Source organism: Bos taurus, chromosome 29 (assembly GCF_002263795.3).
Source record: "Bos taurus isolate L1 Dominette 01449 registration number 42190680 breed Hereford chromosome 29, ARS-UCD2.0, whole genome shotgun sequence".
Classification (NCBI taxonomy): domain Eukaryota; kingdom Metazoa; phylum Chordata; class Mammalia; order Artiodactyla; family Bovidae; genus Bos; species Bos taurus.
Window position 1 is genome coordinate 47,982,657 of NC_037356.1, and position 26,089 is coordinate 48,008,745.

General features: G+C 56.8%; 1 protein-coding gene across 4 annotated transcripts in view; it reads right to left on the reverse strand.

Annotated features, from left to right (window-relative positions):
* The window catches only part of SHANK2 (SH3 and multiple ankyrin repeat domains 2), a 561,554-nt gene that overhangs the window by 424,846 nt on the left and 110,619 nt on the right, over nucleotides 1–26,089 (reverse strand). For all 4 annotated transcript variants that reach the window (XM_024987497.2, XM_015461388.3, XM_015461387.3 and 1 more), the window contains exons 5-8: nucleotides 21,871–21,942; nucleotides 19,818–19,926; nucleotides 5,481–5,632; nucleotides 4,420–4,587 (exon numbers count right to left, since the gene is read on the reverse strand). In XM_024987497.2, coding sequence (XP_024843265.1) covers nucleotides 4,420–4,587; nucleotides 5,481–5,632; nucleotides 19,818–19,926; nucleotides 21,871–21,942 — 501 coding nt within the window. The remainder of the gene's footprint in view (nucleotides 1–4,419; nucleotides 4,588–5,480; nucleotides 5,633–19,817; nucleotides 19,927–21,870; nucleotides 21,943–26,089) is intronic.

Below are 26,089 nucleotides of genomic sequence, written 5' to 3' on the forward strand. Positions count from 1 at the left end.
CACTGCGCTGAGTTCCTTGCTCAAGCACCCTGCGCAACCCCTGCTGAAGGTCACGGCTCCGCGGAAGGCCAGCAGCTCCAATAAAGCAGGTGCTTCCGCAGGACTCGCGTGGAAAAGAAAGCCGCCACCGGAAGATGGTGTAGGGACCCTGCCGGATGACGCGGGAGCAGGATGTGACGGCCGGGGTTGATGCCTCCGCCTTCCAAACGCACTGCTGGGGGCAGGGCTGCAAACCCCCGAGGCTGGGTGGCCTCTGGTGCCAGATGCTCGGAATCCATGCAGGGGCTCTCAGGGGCCACAAGTATGCGAGGCAGCACCACAGAAGTGAACCTCCACGCCCCCAACCTACACAGTCACCCTCCCTCCAGCGGGGGCAGCCCTCCCAGGAGACAAACGAGCTTGCCACAAAAGGCATCGGGCTCAGGGTGAGGCCGCCCCAGCCAGGGATGGGGTGGGAAGGAGAGGGAGGCAGGACGCGGAGCCAGCCTGTGGCCGGATCCCAGCTGAGTGCCCTCTGCAGTTCCGGGTGTCTGATGCTCTGGCATCAGGGGTCTTGCGGGCAATGGAGGGGCTGCCCTGCCAGGGAGAGCTGATTCCTAGAAATGGACAAGGATGCAGCCAGGAGCACAAATGCACAGCCGCCGTGCAGAGTCCTCACCGGCCCTCCTCCATGGGGCGGTCACACTAGGGGCCCCTCACCCTGCCCTAACCACCCAGGGAGGGTCCCAGACAGCTAGGGCAGCTCCTGCGCCCCAGGGCCACTGGGGTCCCTCAGCCTGCTCGTCCGGCCTCACCCGTTCCTTCCCTTGAAAACCACAGTAAAGGCTCTGTTCACAGGCCCCCCCTGCCCTCCCTGCATGGTGGTGCCTGGCAGGCTGTGTCCCTCCTCTAAGGTCTGTGAGTGATAACCATCTTTCACGGGCAGCCATGTCCCGATGGGCTGGCCTCACCAGACCTGAACAGGAAAAAGTTACACTTTAATGGGAGCAGGGGAGAAACGCAGCTTGAGAAGCAGATGCCCACCCAGCACATGGACATAGAGGGTCCCTGGGGAGTCTTCCAAAACACGCCGATAAAACTCCGTCTGTGCCAGTGAAGGCCTGAGGTCTGTCCCACCACCCAGGGCACTGGCCCTGCCACCCCGGGGACACAGACTCTGCCCCAGTGTCGTGACCACTCAGGGCAAACGCGCTCCCCCTGCATCCCTCGCTAATCCCACACTTAAGGATGTTATATTCTGAATGCACATTTTTGGAGTTCAAAAAGAAAACTCTGCTAAACAACTGAAATAATGATGTGTAAAGGGTGAGTAAATCCTGGGAGAAAAAGCACGCAGGTAGGACGTTCTGGTTCCCAGGTCGTATGTGCATTTGGCCCCTGTCACATCCTGGGGCAGCTCAGGCGACAAAGGAAAACTGTTCTGCGGATGCTCCTGTGATGGGTGGGCTGCTCTCGGATGCGTCACTGAAAGGAGCATCATGCGTGGGGCTGACTTTGCCCAGTTCCTCCTTTGGATCGGGCTGGGGGCTGGGCCTGAGGGGGTGCTGAACCCGGGGGGCACCCCACTTGACCCTGTATCCTCGGACTCACAGCTCAGCCCGGTGCCCTGGGCCAGCGGCTGTTCCGAGGCCCTAAGGGTCGCAAGGAGGATGGGGCACTCTGTCCTTGGTGACGGTGCCCCACCACCCGGCCCTGCACCTCCTCCTTCCTCGCAGGTCACCCAGGGGCGGAATGGCCCCCAGGGCTGCCCTGCCAACAGGGCTGGGACCCCACTGGGAGCTGCTGGCAGAGCCTGAAACTGTCCCCTTTCACATCTTCAGCAAAGTCCACGTGTGATGATGACAGGCTTGGTCTTTTAATGGTCAGCAGGAAGCTGAGGGGGCTTCCCCAGTGAAGCAGCAGTAAAGAATCCGCCTGCCAATCCAGAAGATGCAGGAGATGCAGGTTCAAGTCCTGGGTCAGGAAGATCCCCTACAGAAGGACATGGCAACCCTTTCCAGTGTTCCTGCCTGGAAAATGTGACGGAAAGAGGAACCTGGCGGGCTACAGTCCACGGGGGTCACAAAGAGTCGGACATGACTGAGCACGCACGCACACATGAAGGTGAGGGCCGAGGGCAGCTACGAGCCGAGATGAGCAGACAGACAGAGCGCCGCCCGCGTCTGGGGGACTGCTGGCCTGCCCCAGCCTGGTCACGGCAGGAACTCTCCCAGGTAGATGTGAAGCATGGCCGGGCAGACTTGTGTGTGCGAGTGAGCATGTGCGGATCTGTGATCTTTGTTCACATCTATCTGTCTCACCGGCCCCGCCACATGGCTGTAAGACCCACAGGATGGGGCATTACTATTCACCACTGGGCTCAGTGTCCAGGACACTGAGCAGGCCTGGCAGGTACGACACAGGAGGTGACACCCATGCCGGGGTGGGGGGTGGTCTGCGGTGTGGCTGGAAAGCCAGGGCCCTGGGCTCAGGGGCTCACGGTGGCTGCCTGGCACCCAAACGCCACGGCCCGGGAGTGGTTACGGAAAACTCCGATTCCGTGACAGTCAGCGTCTAGGTCCCGAGCGCGTCGGGGTCTCCAGCATCTGTCTGCTTCACTGAGTTAAAGGAGGGAGACCTCCGGAGCACGATCCTCTCCTAGGGGGCCAGACGTCCCGCAATCGGCAAAGCCCCCAGCCAAGGCCACCGGAGCCTCCGCCCGTCCCTCAGCTCCGCCCATCGCCCCCCGGCCTCCCAGGCCCCTCTCTCCCCCATAACTGACCCTCTGGCCATCAAGAGACACCCGTGCCTCCTCCAGGGGCGAGTGGGTCACAGGACAGGACCCACGGCTCCCCTGAGAACGCGGTGTTTTCACAGGACGAATCCAAACCCAAAAGAGACAGCAGCTCAGAAGGCGGTGTCTGCTGAGGGGGATCTCGGATGCGGTCTTCCCTCCCTCCTGCTACCCGCCCCCACCTCCCAGGGGATGTGACCCCAGCGTCCCTGAGGCCCTCGGCGAGAGGCCCGCATCTGTACTTCACCTCCTCCAGGCCCGGGAAGCCTCCAGCACACGGGTGCCTGAGGGCAGCCCACCCCACCTGCCTGGGCCTGCCGCGCCCACTGGGAGCTCTAGTGCCAGGACTGTAACCTCCCGCCCGAAGGCCAGGTGCCCAGTGACAGCACTGCCAGGGGAGGGGTGACTCCTCCCGGAACCTTCCACGGTGAAGCCCTGGAGACCCGGAGTCGGTCACTGGCGAGGTCCATGCTGGGTCCTCCCTCCCCCATCCCTCATGTCCCCTGAGCAGCTCAGCCCCCTCCTGCCCCCGCCCAGAAAAATGCCATCCACAGCCCAGCGTTACTGCGGACAATCGTGGCCCTCGGCTCCTACGGACTCTGCAAACACAGCAACGCGGGTTTCGGGGTTGTTCGCAGCCTTGCTGGGGGAGCTGGGGGGCCCAGGTCATGACATTCCCGGCAGAAGCAACTGCTTCGGCCAAGAGGGCAAAGAAGGAAGGCGGGACCTTTCTGGAAAACATTGGGTCTTGCCCGCGTTCCATCCTTTCTACTGCCTGAGGGTGTGGGAGGCCCTACTGAGCCCACTTCACAGATGAGCAAACGGAGGCCTGGTGAGCAGGGTTGCAGAGGCCCACCACCCCCGACTCACACCACAGAAGGGAACCGGGTGCTCCTCCAGACTGCACGGACGCGCCAGAACTGAACGCTAGGCACGCCAGGCTAAGGTGGGCCCACCTCGGCACCTCCGCACCCCTCTGCCCGCAGTGGGTGGGTACGTCAACCTGCTGAGATGAGCAGGTGTGTAAGGCGAGGGTGTCGAAGGGAAAGACAGGTAGCCTGAGAAGCAGCGAAAGTCACTGCAATGTAAAGGCCGAGCGTGAGAACATCAGAGCCTCTTCCCTGACCTCCTGGCTGGATATCCCTATCCCTCTCTCCCAAACCCCCTCCATCCGCAGGGAAGCCCTCACTTCCACCCCTGTGCCACTGGGCTCTCTGATTGGCTGGTTCTGGAGGGACTCAGCCAATGGGAGGGCGGGAGGACTGAGCGGCAGGTACCTCTTCTGCGTATCCTCCGTGACTGCCCAGCTCTCGGCGCCCTCCCCCGCGGGCGAACACAGTCTCCTCTCCGTGCCCTCTGTCCACTACAGACGACTCATCGGAGCCACGACGTGGATTCTGTTTCTGCCACGACCGCAGCCGACACTCCCCCAGCCCCGCTACTACAGGGGGATCTCAGAAACGTGTGCCTCATGCAAGGACATCGGGCCCTTTGCCGGGTCACCCACACTCAGAAAGGCCCTGGTCCCAGGCTCTGTAGGGAGCCCAGTGGGGGGCACCCGGAGCTCCCATGGCTCCTATGGAGGGGCGCTCGCCCAGCACCCCAGCCCCGCCCACCGGCTGGCAGGTGAGGGCAGCCCCGCACACCTGGTGGATTTCGTGCCAGCCGTTCTCGTCTTTGCAGCTCACGGCCGCGTGCTCGTGGAGCAGCAGCTCACAGCAGCAGGGGTCGCCCCCGACCACCGCCGTATGATACAGTGGGGTCAGGCCGTAGCTGTCCTTATAATCCGGGGATGCGCCAAGCTCCAAGAGGGTCTGAAGAAAAACAAAACACACCAAACGTGAGGTCACTGGTCTCATGGCCCCTTCTACAGGAGGGAATCAATCAAGAAGGAAGAGGAGGGTCATGCTCCCCACTCCCAGGCCAAGGTGACCATTAGCCCCAGGTTCCCGTACTTTTCCTGGCCTCGTGGAACTGAAATAGCATCTGGTGCCAGGCACACGCACAGGCTTACACACCCGGGGGATGGAGGCGCTCTGCACAGGTGGCCCTCGGGCACTACCTGCGGCCCGGCTGACCCCTGCGGACCAGTGGAGAGTAAGGGGGGAGATGACATTTGCAGGAAAGAGTTGTACCATTGAACCTAAAGGTACAGTGTAAACCATCTCTGTGTGCGTCCTGCAGGGGGCGAAACGAGCCAGAGTCGTCATAAACACTTGATTTCCAAGGAAGCCAGCTGAACAAGGGCAGCCGCTATGAAGTTAAGGAATCTGCTTTATAGAAGAGCACCATGTGTGGGTCTTCCGCCCCCAGCAGTGGGTCCCCTCCCCTCCTCGTCCTGACAGAGAGAGGGCTGGGGGCCTGAGCCCCGCTGTCCTGCGCTCCACGGCATGGCACAGAGCCTGGGCTGGTAGAGCATGCCTGAATAACCGTGTGGGGAGTGAGATGGGGCTGAGGCCCACCCCCTGCCCCCCCCAGCATCGGCTCCCCTTTCTATGGAGGGAGGTGGGTTTGAGCTGAAAATATAAGCCCTTCGGCTGAAACAAGGGAAAGATCACTTTTTGTGATCAGCTTGCACTTCCAAGCTCCAGTGGGAACACAACTTTGGGGTTACCCTGGGGTGGCTATTGTGGGACAGGAAGGGGTTCAGGGCAGACACAGGGGGTCAGGCGAGGGGCGGCCCCGTGTGAGATGGGCCCTGAGTTACCTTCAGGGCCAGCAGGTTCCTGGTGCGGGCGGCTTTGTGCAAGGCTGTCATCCCATCCTTGGCACGGAAGTCTAGGTGGGCTCCGCCGTTCCGGAGGGCCTTGATAATCTCCTCGGGGTCGTCCAGCTGAGCGGCCAAGGTCAGGGGAGTCTCTAGGGGCCCGAACACACATGCGTTAGAACCCGCCAGGTCAGATCATCCCCATGGCCAAGTTCAAACATCCCAAAGAGCTCGACAAACTGATTCCCCCAGAGTAACATGGCCCCCACCCACCTGCCGACCCCAACCATCTACACAGTTCCAGCCTGGCTCTGGCAACCCTAGAGATGATGGCGGGGACTCTCGGGGTCACGTGCAAACCAAAATGGGAGGAGAGGCAACATTCAATGTCGTGGCTTCGTGGGCCCTGAGCCTGAGAAGCGGCCTCTGCCGCCTCTGCCCTCGGCACAGAGAATCCCACAGCCCCAGCTGACGCCTCCCTACAGGAGGAACCACAGGTCAGGTAGGGCTGCAGGTGAAGATGCAAAGGAAGGGACTTCCCTGCAGTCCAGTGGTTAAGACTCCGCACTTCCACTGCTGGAGTCGCGGGTGCAATCATTGGTCGGGGAACTAAGATCCCATGTGAGGCAGGGTGCCGCCAGAAAGTAAAAAATAAATCAGTAAAAACAAAATTAAAAGACTGGAAAGGCAGACGCCCGCCCTTCTCATGTCAGTTTCACAACTTCTACAGGCACCTTGGGAGATGCCAGGGGTTGAGCTGAAGGGAAACAAACGTGGGTTAAGACACAAGCTCGTGCCCCCCAGGGGTCTCCACTGAGCCAGCACAGAGACCCCGACCGTCATCGTGATGGAAGGGGACCAATGCAAACAAGGACCAATCTACAAAGCCCGGGGACAGAAGGCTGAAGTCCGCCTGCGTGGGGACAAGGGTCAGGAAGGGGCCCCACACTGGGCAGGTGGGCCAGTCTGCGGGGGCTGTGGCTGAGGACGAGTCTCTGTCATCAGACGGCTCTGCTCAGCGTCCCTCGAGTTCCTGCCATCACCCCTGTCGAGCGGACTGCATGACTCTGATGTGGCTAATTTGAGAGGCTCTTAACTTACAGTAAAGGGCAAAGAGTAATATGACAACACGCAGGTTCCCCTGAAACACCGATAGCTAATAATGAGTCGTTCTAGCCTCGAGCAAGTTTGGAGAGTAAGAGAAGCGGGTTATCACCCAGAGGCAGAATTCCCTTCGGACCGCCTGTCACCGTCACAGCACCCTGAGAAAATGCAACTTCATCACAAATTCAGATTGATGACTCCCTTCTATTTGTAATTCCGACACTGATCTATCCACAAATGGGCTTTGTCTGGGGGGCTTTTAAAATGCACTGCTGGAATCCCTCTGTGCCTTGATTTTTCGTGGTGAGACCCATGGGTTTAACCTCCTCCTTGCAACTTGTCTGCAGCAGGTAGACACACCCCACAGTGCGTGAACACACAACTTATGTGTTGTCTTCCGAGGGAAATGGTATGACGCTCACAAATGCCACAGATGCATCCTTGCTGTAAATCTACCAGAGGCACCCTCACAAGCAGAGATATTTAAACGAAGGAGTTTTCTAGGACAACTAAAGGACCGTGGAGACAGTGGGAACATTCCCTACACAAAAAACATCAGCAAGGCAAGAAAGTCAGGACTTGGAAAGGGTGTTGGGGATGCACACCAGCTGGGATCAGGGGCAGCGGTGTGGATACAGGGCCGACAGGCAGAGAGAGACTCAGAGAGAGACCCCCAGCCACCCGAGACGGGAGAGGAAGGCCCAGGCCCTCACGGCCTCACCCCAGCCATGCCCGAGGGTCTGCCTTCCTGGCAGAGAAAGGACGCTGCAGGAGGGTGTGGGTGCCCCGGGAAGGGCATAAGGATGGGGTCGTCAGGAGCCGCCGGCAGCCACCCTCCAAAGTCAAGCCTCTTACAGCAGCTCCTCGTGTGTGATGTGAGTGCACATCTGTGCTGACGGAGCCCAGGGCAAGGTCAACCTTCCAATCGCCTCGGGTTTTCCTTTCTTGCTGACGGTCTGCGCTTGGCCAACGCCAAAGCCAGGCGGTCCAAAGGAGAAAGTTTTTGTTTCTGCGACACTGTTTTCACAGCTGACAACCTCAGTGTCGCTTTACCCGGAGAACACTGTCTAAGAGGGAGGTGCTGGTAAATGGTGACGTTCCACATTACAGAGCCCTCTAGCCCGGCCGCCCCTGGGGGCCAGCGCTGGGCACGCAGGCAGGTGGAGGGGAGCAGACACCCCGTCAGGGGCTGCGTGCCTCCTGCACGAGACGGGACCTCAGCCCTTGGATGCCTTTCAGGGACACTGAGTGACACGTGGCCGTGTCCTAAGAATTTCAGAGGCCCTTCCTCACCAACTGACACTGTAGACTCGGCATGCTCAGACCCAGCCAGGACCCGCCCTGGCGAGGTCAGGAGAGCCCCCAGCTTAGACTCCCGTTCCGGAAGGGGCGTCCAGTGAGACCCCACGTGGGCGGATGGGAGCAGCAAGTAGGTGCTCGTCAACCAGCCCACTCGTGTAGCCCTTACAGGACTGCGCTACTAATGGAGGAACGTGCATGCGGCCCTTACATGACTGCACTATAACCGGGTATTGTGATCCCGCCTCCAGCACGCTTGGGAACGGCAATCAAGTGGCACCCTAGTTTAAAATATTTCTGCTTTGGCGTTTTGAAATTTTCTAAGTTTTAAAAAATGCACCGGAACCTCCATGAATACAACCTCCCAGGGGACCAGTCTCTCTCATCTTTGGAGGTGACTTTGAAGACAGCATCCCCTCTAAACCCACAAACTGCCTGACGGGATTCTGGCTCCAGGAATGACCAGGACGCGCTTTGAAAGGCAGGTTCTCGGCCGTAAGCATGGGAGGCGCCCACAAGCCCAGGAGGAGGACACCAACTACAGGCCTTCTGGTCCGTCTGGAGGTGGGGTGAGGCCTGGCGGGTGGAAGGCAGGCGGCAGGACGCTGTGCAGGCACAGGACAGCTGCCAACCCCTGCAGCTGGGAGTGTGCACCACCCCCGGTTCAGGGGGTACAGTCAGGACCTCAGAAGGATGGGAGCCTGGAGAGAACCTCCCACAGGGGCAGCGCTGCCCAGCTCTGCTCCCCAAAAGCCTGGGCAGCCTCCAGCGTGTGTCCCAAACCTTCCAGGCCTCAGTTTCCACACCTGTGTTACTGCTGTTTGGTCACCAAGTCATGTCTGAATCTTGGCCATCCCAAGGACTGTAGCCCACCAGGGTCCTTTGTCAATGGGATTTCCCAGGCCAGAATGCTGGAATGGGTTGCCATTTCCTCCTCCAGGGGATCTTCCTAACCCAGGGATCCTCGAACCTGCATCTCCTGGTTGGCAGGCAGATTCTTTACCAGTGAGCCACCTGGGAAGCCCTCTTACACCGATATGACGGGAATCAAAGTAGGACCAGCACCTCGTGGGGCTCTGGGAGGATCAGAGGCCACATCTGATGCTAGGGCAGCGCTTGGCCCACAGTCAGAGTTTCTCCAGGGGATTTGGCTAGAAATGGGTTTTATTTTATTATTGTTTGACAAACATAGACAGCATATTAAAAGCAGAGACATCACTTTGCCAACAAAGGTCCATCTCGTCAAAGCTATGGTTTTTCCAGTAGTCAGGTATGGATGTGAGAGTTGGACCATAATGAAGGCTGAGCACCAAAGAACTTATGCTTTCAAACTGTGGTGTTGGAGAAGACTCTTGTGAGTCCCTTGGACTGCAAGGAGATCAAATCAGTCAATGCTAAAGGAAATCAACCCTGAATATTCATTGGAGGGACTGATGTTAAAGCTGAAGCTCCAATACTTTGGCCACCTGATGGGAAGAGCCAGCTCAGTGGAAAAGACCCTGATGCTGGGAAAGACTGAAGGCAGGAGGAGAAGGGGGCAACAGAGGATGCGATGGTTGGATGGCATCACCGACTCAATGGACATGACTTTGAGTAAACTCCAGGAGATGGTGAAGGACAGGGAAGCCTGGCATGCTGCAAGCCTGGCATGCTGAAGGACAGGGAAGCCTGGCAAAGAGATGGACACGACTGAGAAACTGAACAACAGTGTTTTTTTTTTTTTCCAGTATTTTTTAAAACCTATGCAATGCCTTTATTGTTATATAATCATAAAAGTAATTTCTAAAATGACCCATGAAGCCAATGCTTATTCCACGTCCCCCCGCCCCCTGGACAGGCACAAAGCCCAGGAGACTTTGTTTCTTTTCTCAGCAAGAGACAGTCATGGTGCCCCAGGACACAGACCAAGTGAAACGAACATTCCCAGACCTAGTTAGTGATCCGCCCTGGGGGGGACAGCAGATGCCCCAGCGGGGAGGACCAGGTGTGTCTCCTCGAACTCCCACAGGACAGATGGCTACACAGACAGGCAGGGAGGTGGATGGACGGGTAGGTGGGTACATCTGAGAGTGGGAGGGAGGGACGGGTGAAGCAAAGTGCCGGCCGATGTATACAGACAGAGACGCCACGCACGTGCACAGCTAAGAACGAGCTGAACAGAACAACAGAGGACTAATGTTTGGTCTCAGGGTAGACTGAGCGAACATAAACCATGCACTCAATCTACCTTTGTAAATAATTAACCCATCACTGAATATAAAACCCATTACTGAGTTACTCCTAATTGGGAAATCACGCCCACCTCATTCCATGGCCCGTTTGCCTCATGCAGAGCAACATAGGCCAGCAAAGCCTGACCTTGGGGTGGAACCACTGAGTTCCAGCCTGGGCTCAGCGATGACTTTGATAGAAACCTTGACCCCTACAGGCCGTGGGTTCCCCACGTGTTTTGCAAAGCTCCGCCCACGCGAAGGGTCACAGGAAGCCATGGCTTTGAACATGCTCCACCTGAGTGCACAAAGGATCCACAATGACAGGACAGGTAAGAACCACGGTGCCAGTTTAACCTGGAAATTGAGTCCCCGAAACACTCGCAAGAGAGACAGTATTCCAGTGGACTCGGGGCTTCTGCCTTCACTCACGCTCATACAACCTCACTTTCCTAAAACAATGCATTTGGTTAAAACTCGCATCTCTAAAACACAACACATCCCTTCTAAGACACGCTGAAATTTTGCCACCCAAATGCACAACTGCGGACAATAACCCAGGACACCTTCCCATCTGAGACTGTGGCTGCCAAACCCGGGGAGAAGTAGCCTAGAATGTTCTAGAAGTCCCCACAATGCAGGTGTCTCCTTGGAAGGGGAGACCTGAGAAACTCATACAATCAAAAAAGCAGAGAGTTGGGGGCGATACTCCTGGCCTTGCCCTTCTGCCCGTATCTCTCCTCCACATCAGCAAAATTCTACACGGCCCCAAAGTCACAACATCACAGGGGAACGTGTCCACATTTCTGTGATGAATCCAGGGACCTCAGCGACTCCTCAAAACTCCCCAGGACCAGAGAGAGGAAACGTGGCAGGGAGCCCTTGCTCATCACCTAGAGCAACGGTTCTCAGACTTTGCAGGCATGCGCATCACTCAGAAGGCTCATTAATGCAAAGGGTACTGGCTCCGCTCCCAGAAATGGTGCGAGGGGACTGAAGGGCTGAGAAACCGCAGCCCCAGGAGTGACGCTGGTGGGCCAAGGGCACGCTCTGCTAGAGGACACAGCTTCCCAGACCCAGCTCCACAGCGACATCATGGGTTCCCACCTCAGACACTAGTGCATGACCCAAGGATCAGGGTGGTACAACCTCCCCAGGTGGCTTTTAACCTGCAGCTGAGTCTGAGACCCTCTGCTCTGAACTCCCATTAACTGCCAAACACTGGAAGCAACCAAAACGTCCTTCGGGAGGTGGACAGGATAAACAAAACTGGAAAATCTGTACAGCGAATTATTATTTAGTGACTAAAAAGAAAAGTGTATCAAGTCCTAAAAAGATACAGCTCAACCTTATATGTGTGCGTTGCTAAGCAAAAGGAGCCAGTCTGAAAAAGCTACGTGCTGCATGATTCCAATTACAAGACATTCTGGAAAACTCAAAACTATGAGAATGTTAAACCAATCAGTGGTTGCCAGGGGTTCTAAAGAGAGGCAGGACTGAACTGACAAAAAGCACAGGGGATTTTTTTTTTTTAAGTTGCAAAACCATTCTGTATGTTTCTGTAATGGTGAATACGAGACTCAAACATCTGTCAAAAGCATAAACTCTACAAAGAGGGATGCTCAAGGTATGCAAAATTTTAAAATAAAGTTTAAAAGTTCATTTAGGAGATGTGGGATCCCAGGATGGAATGCAGACTGTGACAAAAGAGTCTAATTGTATTAAAAATGTAAAAAACAACGTCACTGGAGGAGGGAGGGGAATAAACTGCTGACCTCAGGTAACTGCGGGAGTGAGCAAAGGCAGAAGAAGCCACGCAAGCACAGCTCTCTAGTGGATGAAGCTGTCTCCCACTGTGGGTGCAGGTCAACAACCCGGGAACCACTACATCTCTACTCTGGAAAAGGGCTGAGAACAGAGCCGGGTTTCTCACTGTCTGCAGGGGCTGTTACAGAAAAGCAAGGGGTGCGGACTGGAATGACCCTCATGGTGACCGATGAGGACTGGGGACATTAGTATGGATCAGGGTTGGTTTACTCTAGATTCAGATGGGTACACATGGAAACTGGCCTGTGTCTATTCACACACAAGTGCTCACACACGTATCTCCTTGCTCCTTCCTCTGAGAAAGTGCACAAGCAACAACTCCCCAGAGGCGATGAGCACACCCAGCGCCCAGATCTTGGTCTCTAAGACCACCCCCCCAGGAGGGCTGAAGGAACAGCAGGTTGCATGACTAGAGCAGGAAACACTCAGGATGAGCCTGGAACACCTTCCGGTGCCCAGAAGCAAGAAAGTGGTGTGAGAAGAAGAGGAAGAAGGAGAAGGAAGAGGAGAGGGGCGGGGGCAGGAGGGAGGAGGAGAAAGAGAAGAAGAATCCACGTGGACATAGGAGCCAAATGCAAGAGCCCCCAGCGGTCAAGGCTGGAGCCATCTGAACAACAAAATATATGAGGTAGCATTGTGCGCGCGTGCGTGTCTGACTCTTTGCAACCCCATGGACTGCCAGGCTCCTCATTCCATAGGGTTGTCCAGGCACGAACACTGGAGTGGGTTACCATGCCCTCCTCCAGGGGCCCTTCCCGACCCAGGGACAGAACCCACATCGCTTATGTCTCCTGCACTGGCAGGCCAGTTCTTTAGCACACACACCACCGGGGAAGCCCAAGTGGTATCATATTATAACTCAAATTTAAATTAAATATCCATGCGTCCACACTGGTAAAAATAAATGAATGGGAGAGAGGAGACAAATTTCATCTGCTCAAGAATTCCAAGTAGTTTATGGAGTTCACTCTGCCCAGGAGGAGGCGGAGCAGAACTCCTCATCTGTGAGTGTGGGCGGGGCTCAGTAATTCTCCAGAAGACAGTGGATAAAGGAGGAAAAAGAGGAACCACAGCAGAGAAGCCTGAGTGCACAGCTCAGCCAGGGGAGCAAGGTCCACATCCCAGTGATGAGCGTCCCTCGATACAATGTGATGAAAAGGGGTCCACCTCTGCGACCCTTCCTCCCAAACCTATGTGCCCCCGTGTAATCACGACAGAGGGACATGCACAAAACATCTGACCGGTTCTCCTCCAGGTGGCCAAGGTCATCGAAAACAAGGAAAGCCCTGCAAAGCATCATAAGCAAGGGGGCCTACAGAGACAGGAGGACCGGCTGTCACGAGGGATCCGGAAACAGAAAGAGGATATTCAGTAACTACCAAGGAAAGATGAGCGACGTACGGGTCTCACTTTGTGAGACCACCTATGGGCCTTTCTGAAACCCGCGGGTTACAAACAAGAAAAAGCGGGCAAGGATCGCATGCGCCACTGCAGCTCTCGCCTAAACGCAGGTCTCTCTGAACCAGAAACCGCACCTGAGAAGCCACAGGCACCGATGTCTTCGGGGTCACGGCTCAGTGGCCCTCAGGCGGCCTCCATCGGCACCGGTACCTGGCGCATCTCGGACCCTCTGCGGACCGACGTTTACGAGGCCCCAGGACCGCGTCCTCAAGGTGCTGTTACTTCTGGGGAATTTCACTGGACTCATTCAGGGGCGAGGACGAGACAGCAGCATACAGACCGAAGGACCACCGTCGTTAAAGCCCGAGGCAACTTCTAATTGGGCCGTGCGGGAGCTGGGCAGGGGCGCGTGGCAGCGCCGGGCACGTCTTGGCCCAGATGATGAGTTACCACCGCATGGAAGCGAATGTCATCACCGGAGCTCAGAAATGCGGCCGGGACTCACCGCGGGGGGCTCTGCAAAACCAGCCCAATCAATGCATATTCAATTTGTACTTCTCATCAAGATTCTTCCAGGGCTGAGAGACGTTTCTAGCTTTATTACGGCCCTGTCTTTGCTGTGCCTGGGCTAACTTTCAAGTCTGGGAAGACAGCACAAAATAAAAGCCCTAAGTTTTGCTCCACTTGTTAGTTTCACTTCCTTTTCAGGGCTCGAAACACCATCCGTCTCGTCCCAGAGGTTCCCACCAAAGCAGGAGATGAGCCAAGACCCCACTGGACGAGTCTGTTTCTTTAGGCTACTCTCACTGTTACCTAATCAAATTTCCATCCGAACGGGGACTAGACGGTCGGAATAACCCAGGCTGCTTTGTTTTAATGGACAGGCTGCTCCTCCGGGATTTATTTATCTCTGGTGCGTCCCTTAGTCCAGAAGTGCCGTTCTGCCCCGCGCAGGGCCCATGCTCAGCCCAGGAGCGCCCCCAGGACACGCACCCCACGTGCAGGGATGCAGCACGCGTGTTGTGAGCCTCTCTGCGCTTCCTGTGCTTGGGAAGGAAGCCGCTTCCAGCTCTCTGCTCTGGGAGTGAAGTCTGGTTCTCAGTCTTACTCTGCCTCTTGGTGGCTGGCTTTTGAGGAAGTCATAGATCTCAGCTAGGAGCCGCCAGGACACAGGCTCACCCTGGGATCATCAGAGCTGCGGAGGACAACCGCCCAGCATCTGGAATAAAGCGGGGGGGGCGGGGGGGGCGGCTCTGCCTCCCCCGGGCTGCAGTGGATGACTTGCTCCGGGAGCTCAAAGACTCTACTTAGGGCCCACGCTCTGGAGCCCGTCCTCCACAACGAGAGAAGCCGCTGTAACGGGAAGCCCACACACCCCAGCGGGAGAGCAGCCCCCACTCACGGCAACCGGGGAAAGTCCACGCGCAGCAACGAAGACCCAGCACAGCGGAAATTAAATAAAGAAGTAATTTTTTTTTAATGGCCCTAAGACCACTGACTTAAAAAAAAAACAAAACCCAGAGTGTTTGATCACTGTCAGATTTGTCCACACGGAGCCTGCACGGATGTTCACAGCAACTTTCATCACCAACTCTTGGAAGCCACCAAGGTGCTCTTCCGTAGGTGGACGGATAAAAGCTGTGGAGTACCAGCCAGTGGAATGTTCTCTGGACCTAAAAAGGCACAGACGAGGGAGGGGAGGGCTGGGAGCCTGGGACTGGCAGAGGCAGAGCGTCACACAGGACGGGAGAGCAGGGCCCCGCTGCACAGCACAGGGAGCTGTTGCTGTGTTCCGTGTCTTGGGATAAGCCATAATGGAAAAGAATAAAAAAAGAAATGTCTATATGTGCAAAACTGAGTCACTTTGCCGGAGAGCAGAGTTTGGCACAACACTGTAAATCGACTATAATAAAAAAATGAGCTATCAAACCACGAAAAGACACGGGTGAGATGTGAATGCCTACGACTAAGTGAAACAAGCCAATCTGAAAAGGCCACACACTCTGTGACTCCAACTACATGACATTCTGGAAAAAGCCAAACTATGGATTCAGTAAGAAGAACTGTGGTTGCCAGGGGTTAGCGGGAGGGAGGGACAGGCAGAGCACAGAGGGTTTTTCGGGGAGTAAAGCTAAACTCTGCTTGATGGTGAGTATGTGTCCTTACACGCCTGCCTACACCCACGGAATGTACAACAGCGAGGGAAGCCTGATGTGAAAGCGGATGTTGAGTCAACACCAGTGCATCAGCATTGGCTCAGCAGGGTGTTGCTGGCCACGCTGATGTCAGGCGCTAGCTGTGCAGGGGCCTGGGAGGTGGGCGGTTATACGGAACCCCTGTTCCTTCCGTTCAGTATTCTGTAAACCTAAAACTACTCTAAAAAATAAAGTCTAAGGTGGCTTGGACAGTAAAGAATCTGCCTGCAATGTAGGAGACCCAGGTTCGATCCCTGGGTTGAGAAGATGTCTTGGAGAAGGGAATGGCAACCCACTCCAGTATTCTTGCCTGGCAAATCCCACAGACAGAGGAGCCTGGCGGGCTACAGTCCATGGGGGCCCGCAGAGAGTGGGACACGACTGAGCGACTGACACTCTCACTTTCAGGGGGACGGGAAGTTCTGCTGTACAGAGACTAGTAGCTACCAGAAGTAAAACTGATGTAGAAAGGTACCCTTTGGCAGCCTCCACGTGAGAGCTGTTCAATAATTCTGCTTTAAAGTTGAAAGTGAAAATAAATAAAAAGATATAATTTATCTACCCAGACTCCCCCCAGAAACCACCCACCCCAAATCCTCTGATTACTGTTAATTACTGGGTGAGACCCTGGAACGTCCTGGAACAGGACCGTCTGCCCAGGAGATGGGGTCCTGCCCCTGCTCCCCACCTGCAGGCGGGGGGGTCTCAGCCTTTGCTGGAGCCCCTGCTCTTAAGTCTGTGCTCTGCCAGGCGCTAGTTCACATGGATTTGAGGGGAAAACGGGTTTCTCAGAGTCGGCTCTTCCGGCTCAGTGAGTCCAGAGGCCGTCATTACGGGGCTGGTTCAGGAAACCCCAGCGTTTATTTGACCCAGTGCCAACTTCTCCATGGTCGCTGCTGGCGGATCGAGCCTTTTTCAATTTCGGGGGAGACTAGGGAATATCCTCCTCTGTTTTCCTCCTTCCTGGGTCCCCGAGGCTCCAATCCATCTGCTCTCTCGATGACTCCATCCATCATCACAAGGACAACATTTTTTTTTGGTTTGGTTGCTTTTTTTAACCTTTATTTATCTCTGGCTGGGTCTCCGTTGCTGGGCGTGGGCTTTCTCCAGCTCTGGAGTGTGGGCTTCTCAAGGCAGTGGCCTCTCTCTTCACAGAGCACAGGCTCCAGGGCATAAAAGCTTCAGTAGCCGTGGCACACGGGCTTAGCTGCTCCGCAGCATGTGGGGTCTTCCCAGACCAGGGATCGAACCTGTGTCCCCTGCATCAGCAGGCAGATTCTTAACTGTCGGACCACCAGAGAAATCCAAGGGCAGCATTTTGAACTCCAGCGGGAGGCCAAGCGCATGCCCACTGACCCCGGTTTGGAAGCAATCTGGGGTCTACGCTGACATGTTGTTAGAAGCTCCATTAGGGTCAGCTCTGGAATAACAGTCACTTCAAACTCCTGGAATCCTGAGACGCTGGAGGGCTTGGTTCACGGTGGGAAGGAGCCAGTGGGAGGGGCGGTGCTCGGCCCAGAGAACCATCAGGAAACAGCCGTGGATGCAGCCAGGTCAAGAGGGGCCAAAGGCCACCCAAGGAGAGAAGCCAGGTCAGGGACCACAGACCCCAGGCCTGGCTCAGGTCTGCGACTGTCCCCGGAGGCTCAGGTTCACGCTCAAGAACCCACGGACCCGTCTGTGGTCCAAGCCTCAGTGCCAGGAACCATGTCACCGTGATGAGCCGAACCCCACCACCCTGCCACGAGCTGGGCGCCAGCCTAGTTGGCCAGGCCCAGAGGAGCAGCCTGCTCACCACGGGGCCAGAACCAGCATGTGCTCGCTGCTTGCCCCCCAACCTCAGCCTGGTGCTCAGACCCAGGGAGTCAGAGCCCCTGGTGCCCACCCCTGCTGCCCCTGCGGACGGAATGCCCAGCCCTGCCTCCCCCTGCTCCCCATCTAGACTCTTCACAGAGACCACTTCCCCACCTGCCGCCTGGGACACACCCATCTCCCAGCCCCGGGGCCTCACCTCACCAACCCTGCCCTTGGAAGGTCAGCCCCCTGCAGGCATGGCACGGCTTCCTCCTCCGGGGTCCCCACCCACAGAAGCCCCCCTCATCTTCATGCCCACATCATCCATCAGGACGGCCGGGAGCCCGGCTTGTTCGTGTTGCCCCCCGCCCCTGCACACAGACCCCCGGATTCCCCGTCTCACCACGTCCGCTGGGCTGGTAACCTGCTCACCTTCAGCCAGGCCTCTGCATTCACCCCTGTCTAGGCCTGCGATCTCCTGACCCCTCCAAGTACCCACTCACGCTGTCCTGTCCCCTGGCATCTCGGGCACTGACGGTGTGGCACTGATGAGCCAGCAGCCCTGCACTCACACTGCACAGCTAGATTTAGGGGACAGGAGTTGACTGTGGTCACAGCACGGCCACCTGTGCGTGGACGGGGACCGCCACGGCCGGAAGAGCACAGGGGTGGGTCCTGCCCAGCATCAGGGGTCAGAGAAGCCCCCACAGTGATGAGAAAGCTCCCTTCCTCAGCTGACAAACACACCTGCCATGGGTTCAGGAACTGTGAGGGCCACGTGTGTATGCGATGTTGACATGGGGTGGGCGGGCTGCCCCATCCCAGGAGGAGAGGGGAGGGAGGCCCTGCTCGCTGAGTCCAAGATGAACGCTCTCTGCTCAGCATCACCCACCTGCCGGGGGGAGGGGGGGAGCCCTAAGTTGCCATGAAGACCCTCACCTGAGCCGCTCTCGGCTTTCACAACAGCCTCACTTCCACTGGTTGAGTTCACGTGTCCCGTGGGCACAGGGCTCTCCCTGGGGTGACACTGCCTCCCCCCAGGGGACACTGCATAACGTCTGGAGACATCTTTGGTGGCCACAGCTGGTCAGGGCTTTCCTGGCATTCGTGGGTGAAAGCCAAGGAAGCCATAAACATCCCACGATGCACAGGGCAGCCCCCAGCATAAAGAACTGCCCGGCCCCGTGGTGGAATATTATTCAGCCACGAAAAAGGAGGAAGTCCCACTGTTTGCAAGGATGTAGATGGACCGTGAGGGTGTGACACTGTGGTGAAAGAGGTCAGGCGGAGAGAGACAGACACTGAGCGACCTCACTGACACGTGGAGCCCAAAACAACGGAGCTCACAGAAACACAGAGCAGGCTGGCGGCGGGGGCGGGCAGGACGCAGGGGCGGGCAGGACAGGCGGAGGGCAGCAGAGGGCCCAGACCTCCAGCTGTAAGGTAAGTGCATGCCACGGATGCTGTGGGCAGCATGGGGACGAGAGTTAACCATGCTGCGTTGTCAGGAGGCCCCTGAGAGTCCAGTGGTCAGGACTCTGCATTCCCCATGCAGAGGACACAGACTGAAGCCCTGGCTGGGGGACTAAGATCCCACATGCCACACGGCATTGTATGGCTCAGAAAAAAAACATACTCTGTGTATATTTAAAAGTGGCTAAGAAAGCAGATGGGCTCCCCCTGGTGGCTCAGTGGTAAAGAATCTGCCTGCCAACAAAGCAGAAGCAGGCTCGATCCCTGGGTCGGGAAGATCCCCTGGAGAAGGAAATGGCAACCCACTCCAGTATTCTGCCTGAAGAATTCCATGGACAGAGGAGCCTGGAGGGCTACAGTCCGTGAGGTCGCAAAAGAGCTGGACGTGACTTAGCAACTGAACGCCAATGAGAGACTAGCTCCTAAAAGTTCTCATCGTAAGAAAAAACAAGCGAACTGTGGGTGGGGCTGGATATTAACTAGACGCTGCGGTGATCATTCCCCATTGCATCCACAAACCAAATCGTTATACCACACACTGAAAATTGCTTAGCCATAAAGCCAGAAACCAAAAGAGAAAACAGAAGATTAAATAAAAGTGCCCATTTGGGACTGGTAAAAAATAGAAAGGCTCGCCCAGCCCCAAGGTCAGCAGGCCGGAGGACGGCGGCCTGAACGGGTCTATCCCACACGTGATCCGAGGCCCCGCGCACAGAGGCTTGGTTTCCAGCGGGGGGAGCTAGACACCTGTGAGTGCACGCCTGTCTTCCAGGGCAGGAGACAGCAGCTCTGTGTTATCCGTTCATTCACTCATTCAACTCAGGTCCGCACTGAGCACCTTCCACCTGCCAGGTGCTGGCCAAGTGCTGGCAACTCCGGCTACAACACAGGCACTCGGACGGGGAGAAAGCATGTTTAAGACCCAATGCAGGCTGATGCTGCCTGTGAAGGCTGATGCTGAACGACAGCATCGCCTCTTCTCTCTGAGCCCATGCTTCAGGGGGCCTTCCCCAAGTCTCTCCAGCCAGCCCTACCTCCAGTCTCCAGGTCGTGGAAATTCGGATCCAGGCCTCGGTCCAGCATTTTGACGATCTTCTCCACTGACCGATGCTGGATGTGATCCATGCATTTTTTCAAATTGGTCTGGAGAGAAAAGTAAAAGTGGTTTTAGGGAGAAACGTCTCTACAGACCACAGGAAGGCTCCTTGTGGGCGCACAGTGGCCTCCTCTACAGGAAGGAGAGCTACCCCTCGATAGGGCCCCACTGCAGACCCCAGGCCCACCGGGTAGCGTCATTCTGTGTCTGGAACCCCAGGGCCAAACTCAGAGCCCAGTACATGGAAAATGCCATCAGCCCACCCTGGATGAATGTTCTAGAAAGCCCCCCACCGATTCCTGTCCTTGCCTAAAGTCACAGGACGTTTCTTCACTTTCAGAAGGCTGAGCATCCTGGACCACTTTGAAAACAACACTTCCCAGGGCGCACCCCAGGTCTCCGACTTCATTCCTGGTGAGCGAGGCCCAGGGATGGGCATATGTGCGTCTTAATCTCTAAAGCGGCAGGCTCAGCGCGGGAGCAAAAGGGCACAGCTCACTCAGCTTAGTCTAGGCAAGTCAAGGTGAAGGAGACAGTCACGCCTCAAAAGACCAGAACGACCTGGGGCTCAGCCCTGACGGGGCCACCCAGCCACACCCGCAGGGAAATAACGATCACCCGTCTGTCTTGCAGACAGCCTGGATGTTTGACTGTAATCACGGAATCCGAGATACCTCTGTCGGATGAACCTAAGGCTCTGGCTGGCCAGTCCTCCACCTCCACTCCACACCCTTCCTCCCCAAACACCCCGAAGCCCCTGGACCCTTCAGCCCAGGGACACAGGCTGGATCTCCACCTGGATGCTTTCTGTACAATGTGGGAATAAAAATTTGCAAGTATCCAAAGGCAGAGGGCACACGTGGTCACACTGAACACCTTCTCTGCTATTCACTAATCGACATTATTTTAAAAGCACAAACACATTTTCATCACTTTCATCTACACACTGGAGGGTCATTAAAAACCAGAAGTGCCCACACTTGGAGTCTAAACACGCCTGTGCGGGAGGATCCCAGGGCTGGGCTGAGAAAATCCAAGAGCAGCCTGACTGTCCTGTGCCTGAAAACCGCCAGCTGAAGCAGAGAGCGGACGTGCCGAGGGGGTGGAGAGCCAGGCGGAAGGGCCACCAGCCACGTCTGGACAACTCGAGCACAAAAAATAGCACAACAGGCAGGCGGCAACCCACTGAACGTGATGAAAATCCTCACGACCTTCCTGATACGAATGGGGGACGAAGCACAAACAAGGGGGACCCTGCGGGGCGGGGAGGCCCCCTGTGTGCTTGTGGCTCCGGGTGAGCTCACCTGGGCAGGTCAGGGCCGGCTCGGAGAAGCCGTCAGGCAGCGACCGGACGCTGGCCTTCCCTGAGCACTGCAGGAGATGCTCCGGGCTCTCTGGGGAGGGGTGGGGCAGGGCGGGGAGGGCATCCCTGGGCATCACACCGCGTCCACTGTGCTGGGCGAGGTGCCCGCCACACGCTCCAGCGCCAGCGCACCCTGGACAGGCACAGCGTCCCTGGCAGGGCACAGCCGTGTCTGCACAGCAGCCCACGGAGCTTTGCTAACCCTCTCCCTCTCCCCTGCCGCCCCCACGCAGCGGTCTGGCCTCCGAGCAGCTTGTGTAAACAGCACTTTAACTACAAGGGCGGCCGCAGCAGATACCTACTGCAGTGCTGTCCCCTGTCTGGGCAGCAACAGCTCAGAGGGAATGGCCACCCCTCCTTCCAGAAACACCGGGGGAGGTAGGTAGAAAGCAGGGTCCCAGTCTCCCCTCTCTCAGTGACGTTACTTCCCTTTTGCACAGGTACCTACCGAGCCTCCCTCACACAGGAGGAGACGTCGGTGGTGTTTAACGGGGCTCTGGCAGCTGCAGGGGCCTCTTCAGCCCCAGCATCTGCAGGGAGGAAGAACCACTGTCCGAGAACCGCCCTGATCTCTGAAGACGACGCCACAGGAACGACAGCACGAGCTGACACGAACACTCCTCCTTACCTTCGTGTGCAGCTTGGCCAGCTGCTTCTCGTCCAGGTTGGTCTGTCTATACACCCGCTTCTTGTAGCGAAACTGACACAGACAAAGAAACAGGGGGGGGAAAAAAAGGAAAGAAAACCAGGTAAGTATTTCACACAGCTGGCCACAGAGAGCAATAGCCGGCCTCTTCCATGGCTATCTCACCCACGGCAGGGGCTCCCGAGCAAACCCTGCGGCGTTAAATAAACCGTTTGTATTCGAAGCACAGAGACTGTGACAACGCACGAGTGCCTTCTGCAGAGACGCTGCTGGGAGCCACTAAGACAAACTCGGGCAACCAGAGGGGCGAGCGCCCGGGAGCTTGGCGTTCCCTGCTCGCCTCTGCCTCCTCTGCCAGTGAACCAGTCTCCCTGCTGCCAGCGAGGCACCAAATCGGGACCTACTTCTCACATCAGCCACGTCCCCAGCATCGGCCACCTTTATTAAACACACATTAGAAGGCTGAAGAATTGATGCCTTCAAATTGTGGCGCTGGATAAGACTCTTGCGAGTCCCTTGGACAGCAAGGAGATCCAACCAGTCCATCCTAAAGGAATCAATCCTGCATATTCACTGGAAGGACTGAAGCTGAAGCTCCAATCCTTTGGCCACCTAATGGAAGAGCCAGCTCATTGGAAAAGACCAGAGGATGAGACGGTTGGATGGCATCACCAACTCAACAGACATGAGTTTAAGCAAGCTCTGGGAGATGGTGAAGGACAGGGAAGCCTGGCGTGCTGCAGTCCATGGGGTCACAGAGAGTCGGACACAACCGAGCGACTGAACAGCAACAGAAGCCCCAGCCTGGTGAAGCTGCCTGCGTGCAGCCTCTGCCTGGGGCCTGAGCTCAGCCTCGCTCCCTCACACGTCAGTGCCTTCGCTAACTTGGAGGAGACGGGAACAGAGGGCACATGCTGGGCAGGTGCAATGATGTGCCCAGGAGGGTACAGTGGGGCTGCACGCAGTTCTGAATCCCCAGAGACCCCGCCTGACGCCCCTCTCCTCCCAGGTGCCCCGGTCGCCCTAGGGTGGGTTTGGGAAGATGCTGGCAGCTTGGGCATCACTAGGTTTCTAGGTCGAAACATGGCTCCAATTCCAGCCCCACCACTGTCCCAGGGTAACAAAAAGTGGGGTCCAGCTGCTCGCCATTCAAAGCCAGGTTGGTGGAAAGGGGAGTTTGTCTGATTTTGGATGCTGGCAACCGGGGGTGGGGGCCAGGTGCCTCTTTAAAGGCGGACTCCCCTCCCGAACAGTCGGTGGGCAAGAGCTTTCACCAACGGAGCGAGGGGGCTGCAGGCACAGTCAGCTCTGACAGGCATCTTGAAATTGGTCATCAGTGGTCGGACCAGCACCATATGGTTGTTTTCGGTACAGCTAGTCTTTAGTTCCAGTTCCCCTTTCTTTGAGGCCAGTTCCCGGAATTGTGGCAGCTTACGTCACGGCTGGGCTTCCAGTGATCAGTTCTGGATCACTGATCCCAGCACTAGTGACCAGAACCCACCTGCCAGAGCAGGTGATGTAAGAGACGTGGGTTCGATCCCTGGGTCGGGAAGGAGGGTGCAGCAACCCACTCCAGTACTCTTGCCTGGAGAATTCCACGGACAGAGGAGCCTGGCGGGCTATAGACAAGGGTCACAAAGTCAGACACAACTGAAGTCTTAGCACACACACGTGCAAGAACGCATGTCACGACTACAGTCTGGCCGTCGTGTAGTTAACTTCTTCCACCCGGTAGGCGTTTCTGTCCCTAAAAGACAGCTCCCGGGACCTGGCTCAGAATGGTATCTATGGTCCTTGCTGCTGCTGCTGCTAAGTAGCTTCAGTCGTGTCCGACTCTGTGCGACCCCATAGACGGCAGCCCACCAGGCTCCCCGGTCCCTGGGATTCTCCAGGCAAGAACACTGGAGTGGGTTGCCACTTCCTTCTCCAGTGCATGAAAGTGAAAAGTGAAAGTGAAGTCGCCCAGTCCTGTCCGACTCTTAGCAACCCCACGGACCGCAGCCCAGCAGGCTCCTCCGTCCGTGGGATTTTCTAGGCAAGAGGACTGGAGTGGGGCGCCATCGCCCTCTCCACTGTGGTCCTTGAGGAAGAACTAAAGGTCCTTGACTTCACTTAGAGACCAACCTTTATTATCTGGTCTGCTTTGAGTGTTTCCCTTTGTGTCTGCATGTTTTCACTTCTCTGATTAAATTTATTCTTTGGGTAAAGTTTTTCCACAGACAAAAGGCGGGCAGAGGATGGGGGGCCTGGGCCACGCAGTCCTGTCCCGTTGCACTAGCAGCTGGGTCACGGGGCTGAGCACGCGCCTCACCGGAGCCTCTGCTTCCTTGTCAGTCACACGGGGGTCACACACAAAGCTCCCAGGGCTGCTGGGGAAGGAACGCGAGCTTCCTGGCCCAGGACCAGCGCTGGGCAAACGGTCTTACCCTTCCCGCCCCCACTTTGTTTGATTCCCTCCGTCACTCAGAGGAGTTTAAATAACCACGGACATGCCATGAGGGCTCAAAGCGGGCTCAAAACCTAACTCTGAAGGTCTGATTCCATTCACGTTTCCAGAGTGACCCCCTGGTGGCCTCCCCCCGACTCCAAACAGAAGAGCAATCCCGTAGCTAACCACATTCCTCGGTGCCACAGACTGAAACCTGCTCTTTTTTTTTTTTTTCTAGGTGCCAAAATAAACCAGTGCAATCAGAAAATCCTGTGAAACGCAGGCAGCTCCCAGTTCCTGGATCAGTGTGCTGCCGAGAACAGTCAGCGTCCATCCTCGAGCTGACCTCGTGGGAGGAGACGCAGGCCGTTTAGGATTCTGCCCCTCTGGTTCTAGGGTTAATGGGACACGACATTCTGAGGACAGCCGTGAAGGCTCCCTATTGCTTATCCTCATCCAAGATGAGACGGCCTGTCTTCTCCACCCACCTTCATCCATGGCCCTGGGGACACGGCTGCGTGCGAGAGAGGCTCTGCTCAGTCATTCAGTCGTGTCTGACTCTTCGCGACCCCACAGACTGTAGCCCGCCAGGCTCCTCTGTCCATGGGATTTTCCCTGGGAAGAATACTGGACAGGGTGGCCATTTCCTCCTCCAGACAATCTTCCCGACCTAGAGATCAAACTCATGTCTCCTGCATTAGGAGGCAGATTCTTTACCACTGGGCCACCTGAGAAGCCCGTGGGAGTGACAGGAGAGAATGTAACAGCTTGCTAACTTGATGGATCTGTGGACTTCAAGTCAGTGGGCGCTTCTTCCAGTTATTAAAAAAACACGCTCAGGTCGATAATACCTCTCGGCAGGAGGGTGAGCACTGACAGGAGAATGTCCGTTCCCAGAGTCATAATCGTTTGCAACGTGTGGTTACAGAGGGACCCAGGCTCAGAAACAAAAGTCCTTTTCTCGCCCTTCTCTCCATGCGTCATAGGTAGCCAATCATGCCTAACTGCAGTGATCCAAGGCTCAGATCCACGCTGCCCTTGAGGTGTCCGCCCCGCACAGCGGATCGCCCGGCAGGATGGTGATCCAAGATGAATGAAGGCACGTGTGAGTGATGCTTCCATGGCAACGGGAGCGGATGGCAGCTGCACCTGCAGCACCACCGCTCGGGCTCGCCCGTCACCGGGCCGTGTGCTCAGAGCACTGCCCTGTGGAACAGCCCACTCGAGCCTCACGGCCGCGGACAGGGCGGCACGAACGTTCCCCTGCCTTCACAGCTGGAACCTGTGGCTCAGAGAGGGTCCCTCGGCGGCCAGGACGGGACCCAGCCTGTCTGAGGTCACAGCCCTGGCTCCCCATGGTCCCCGGGCGGGACGTCAGAAGGACACGTGTGCCAGCTGTTCTGAAAGCCAGGACACAGCCCTGCCCGGTTCCACCAGGCTCTCCTGGGCCTCCTCTTGTTCAGGGCCGGGGGGTGGGATGGGCCAGCCTTCTCCAGGATGCTTTCCGATCGAGAGCAGGCTCTGGACTTCCTGTGCCCGCCTGTTTTACTGTCTTTACGGACTGTCAGCCCCTAAAGGAGCTGCGTGTTTGCTGCTCCTGGCCTGTCCCCTCCCACAGAGGGCAAGCTCCATCAGACCAGAACCCTGACTGTCCTGTGTCGAGAGAGGGCTGGGACTGAGCAGGCAGGCCCCCAACAAGGGGCTGGTCAAGGAGCCCCACTTCACAGATGAGCAAACCGAGGCAGGGACAGGGGCCCACGTGACTCCTGAGAG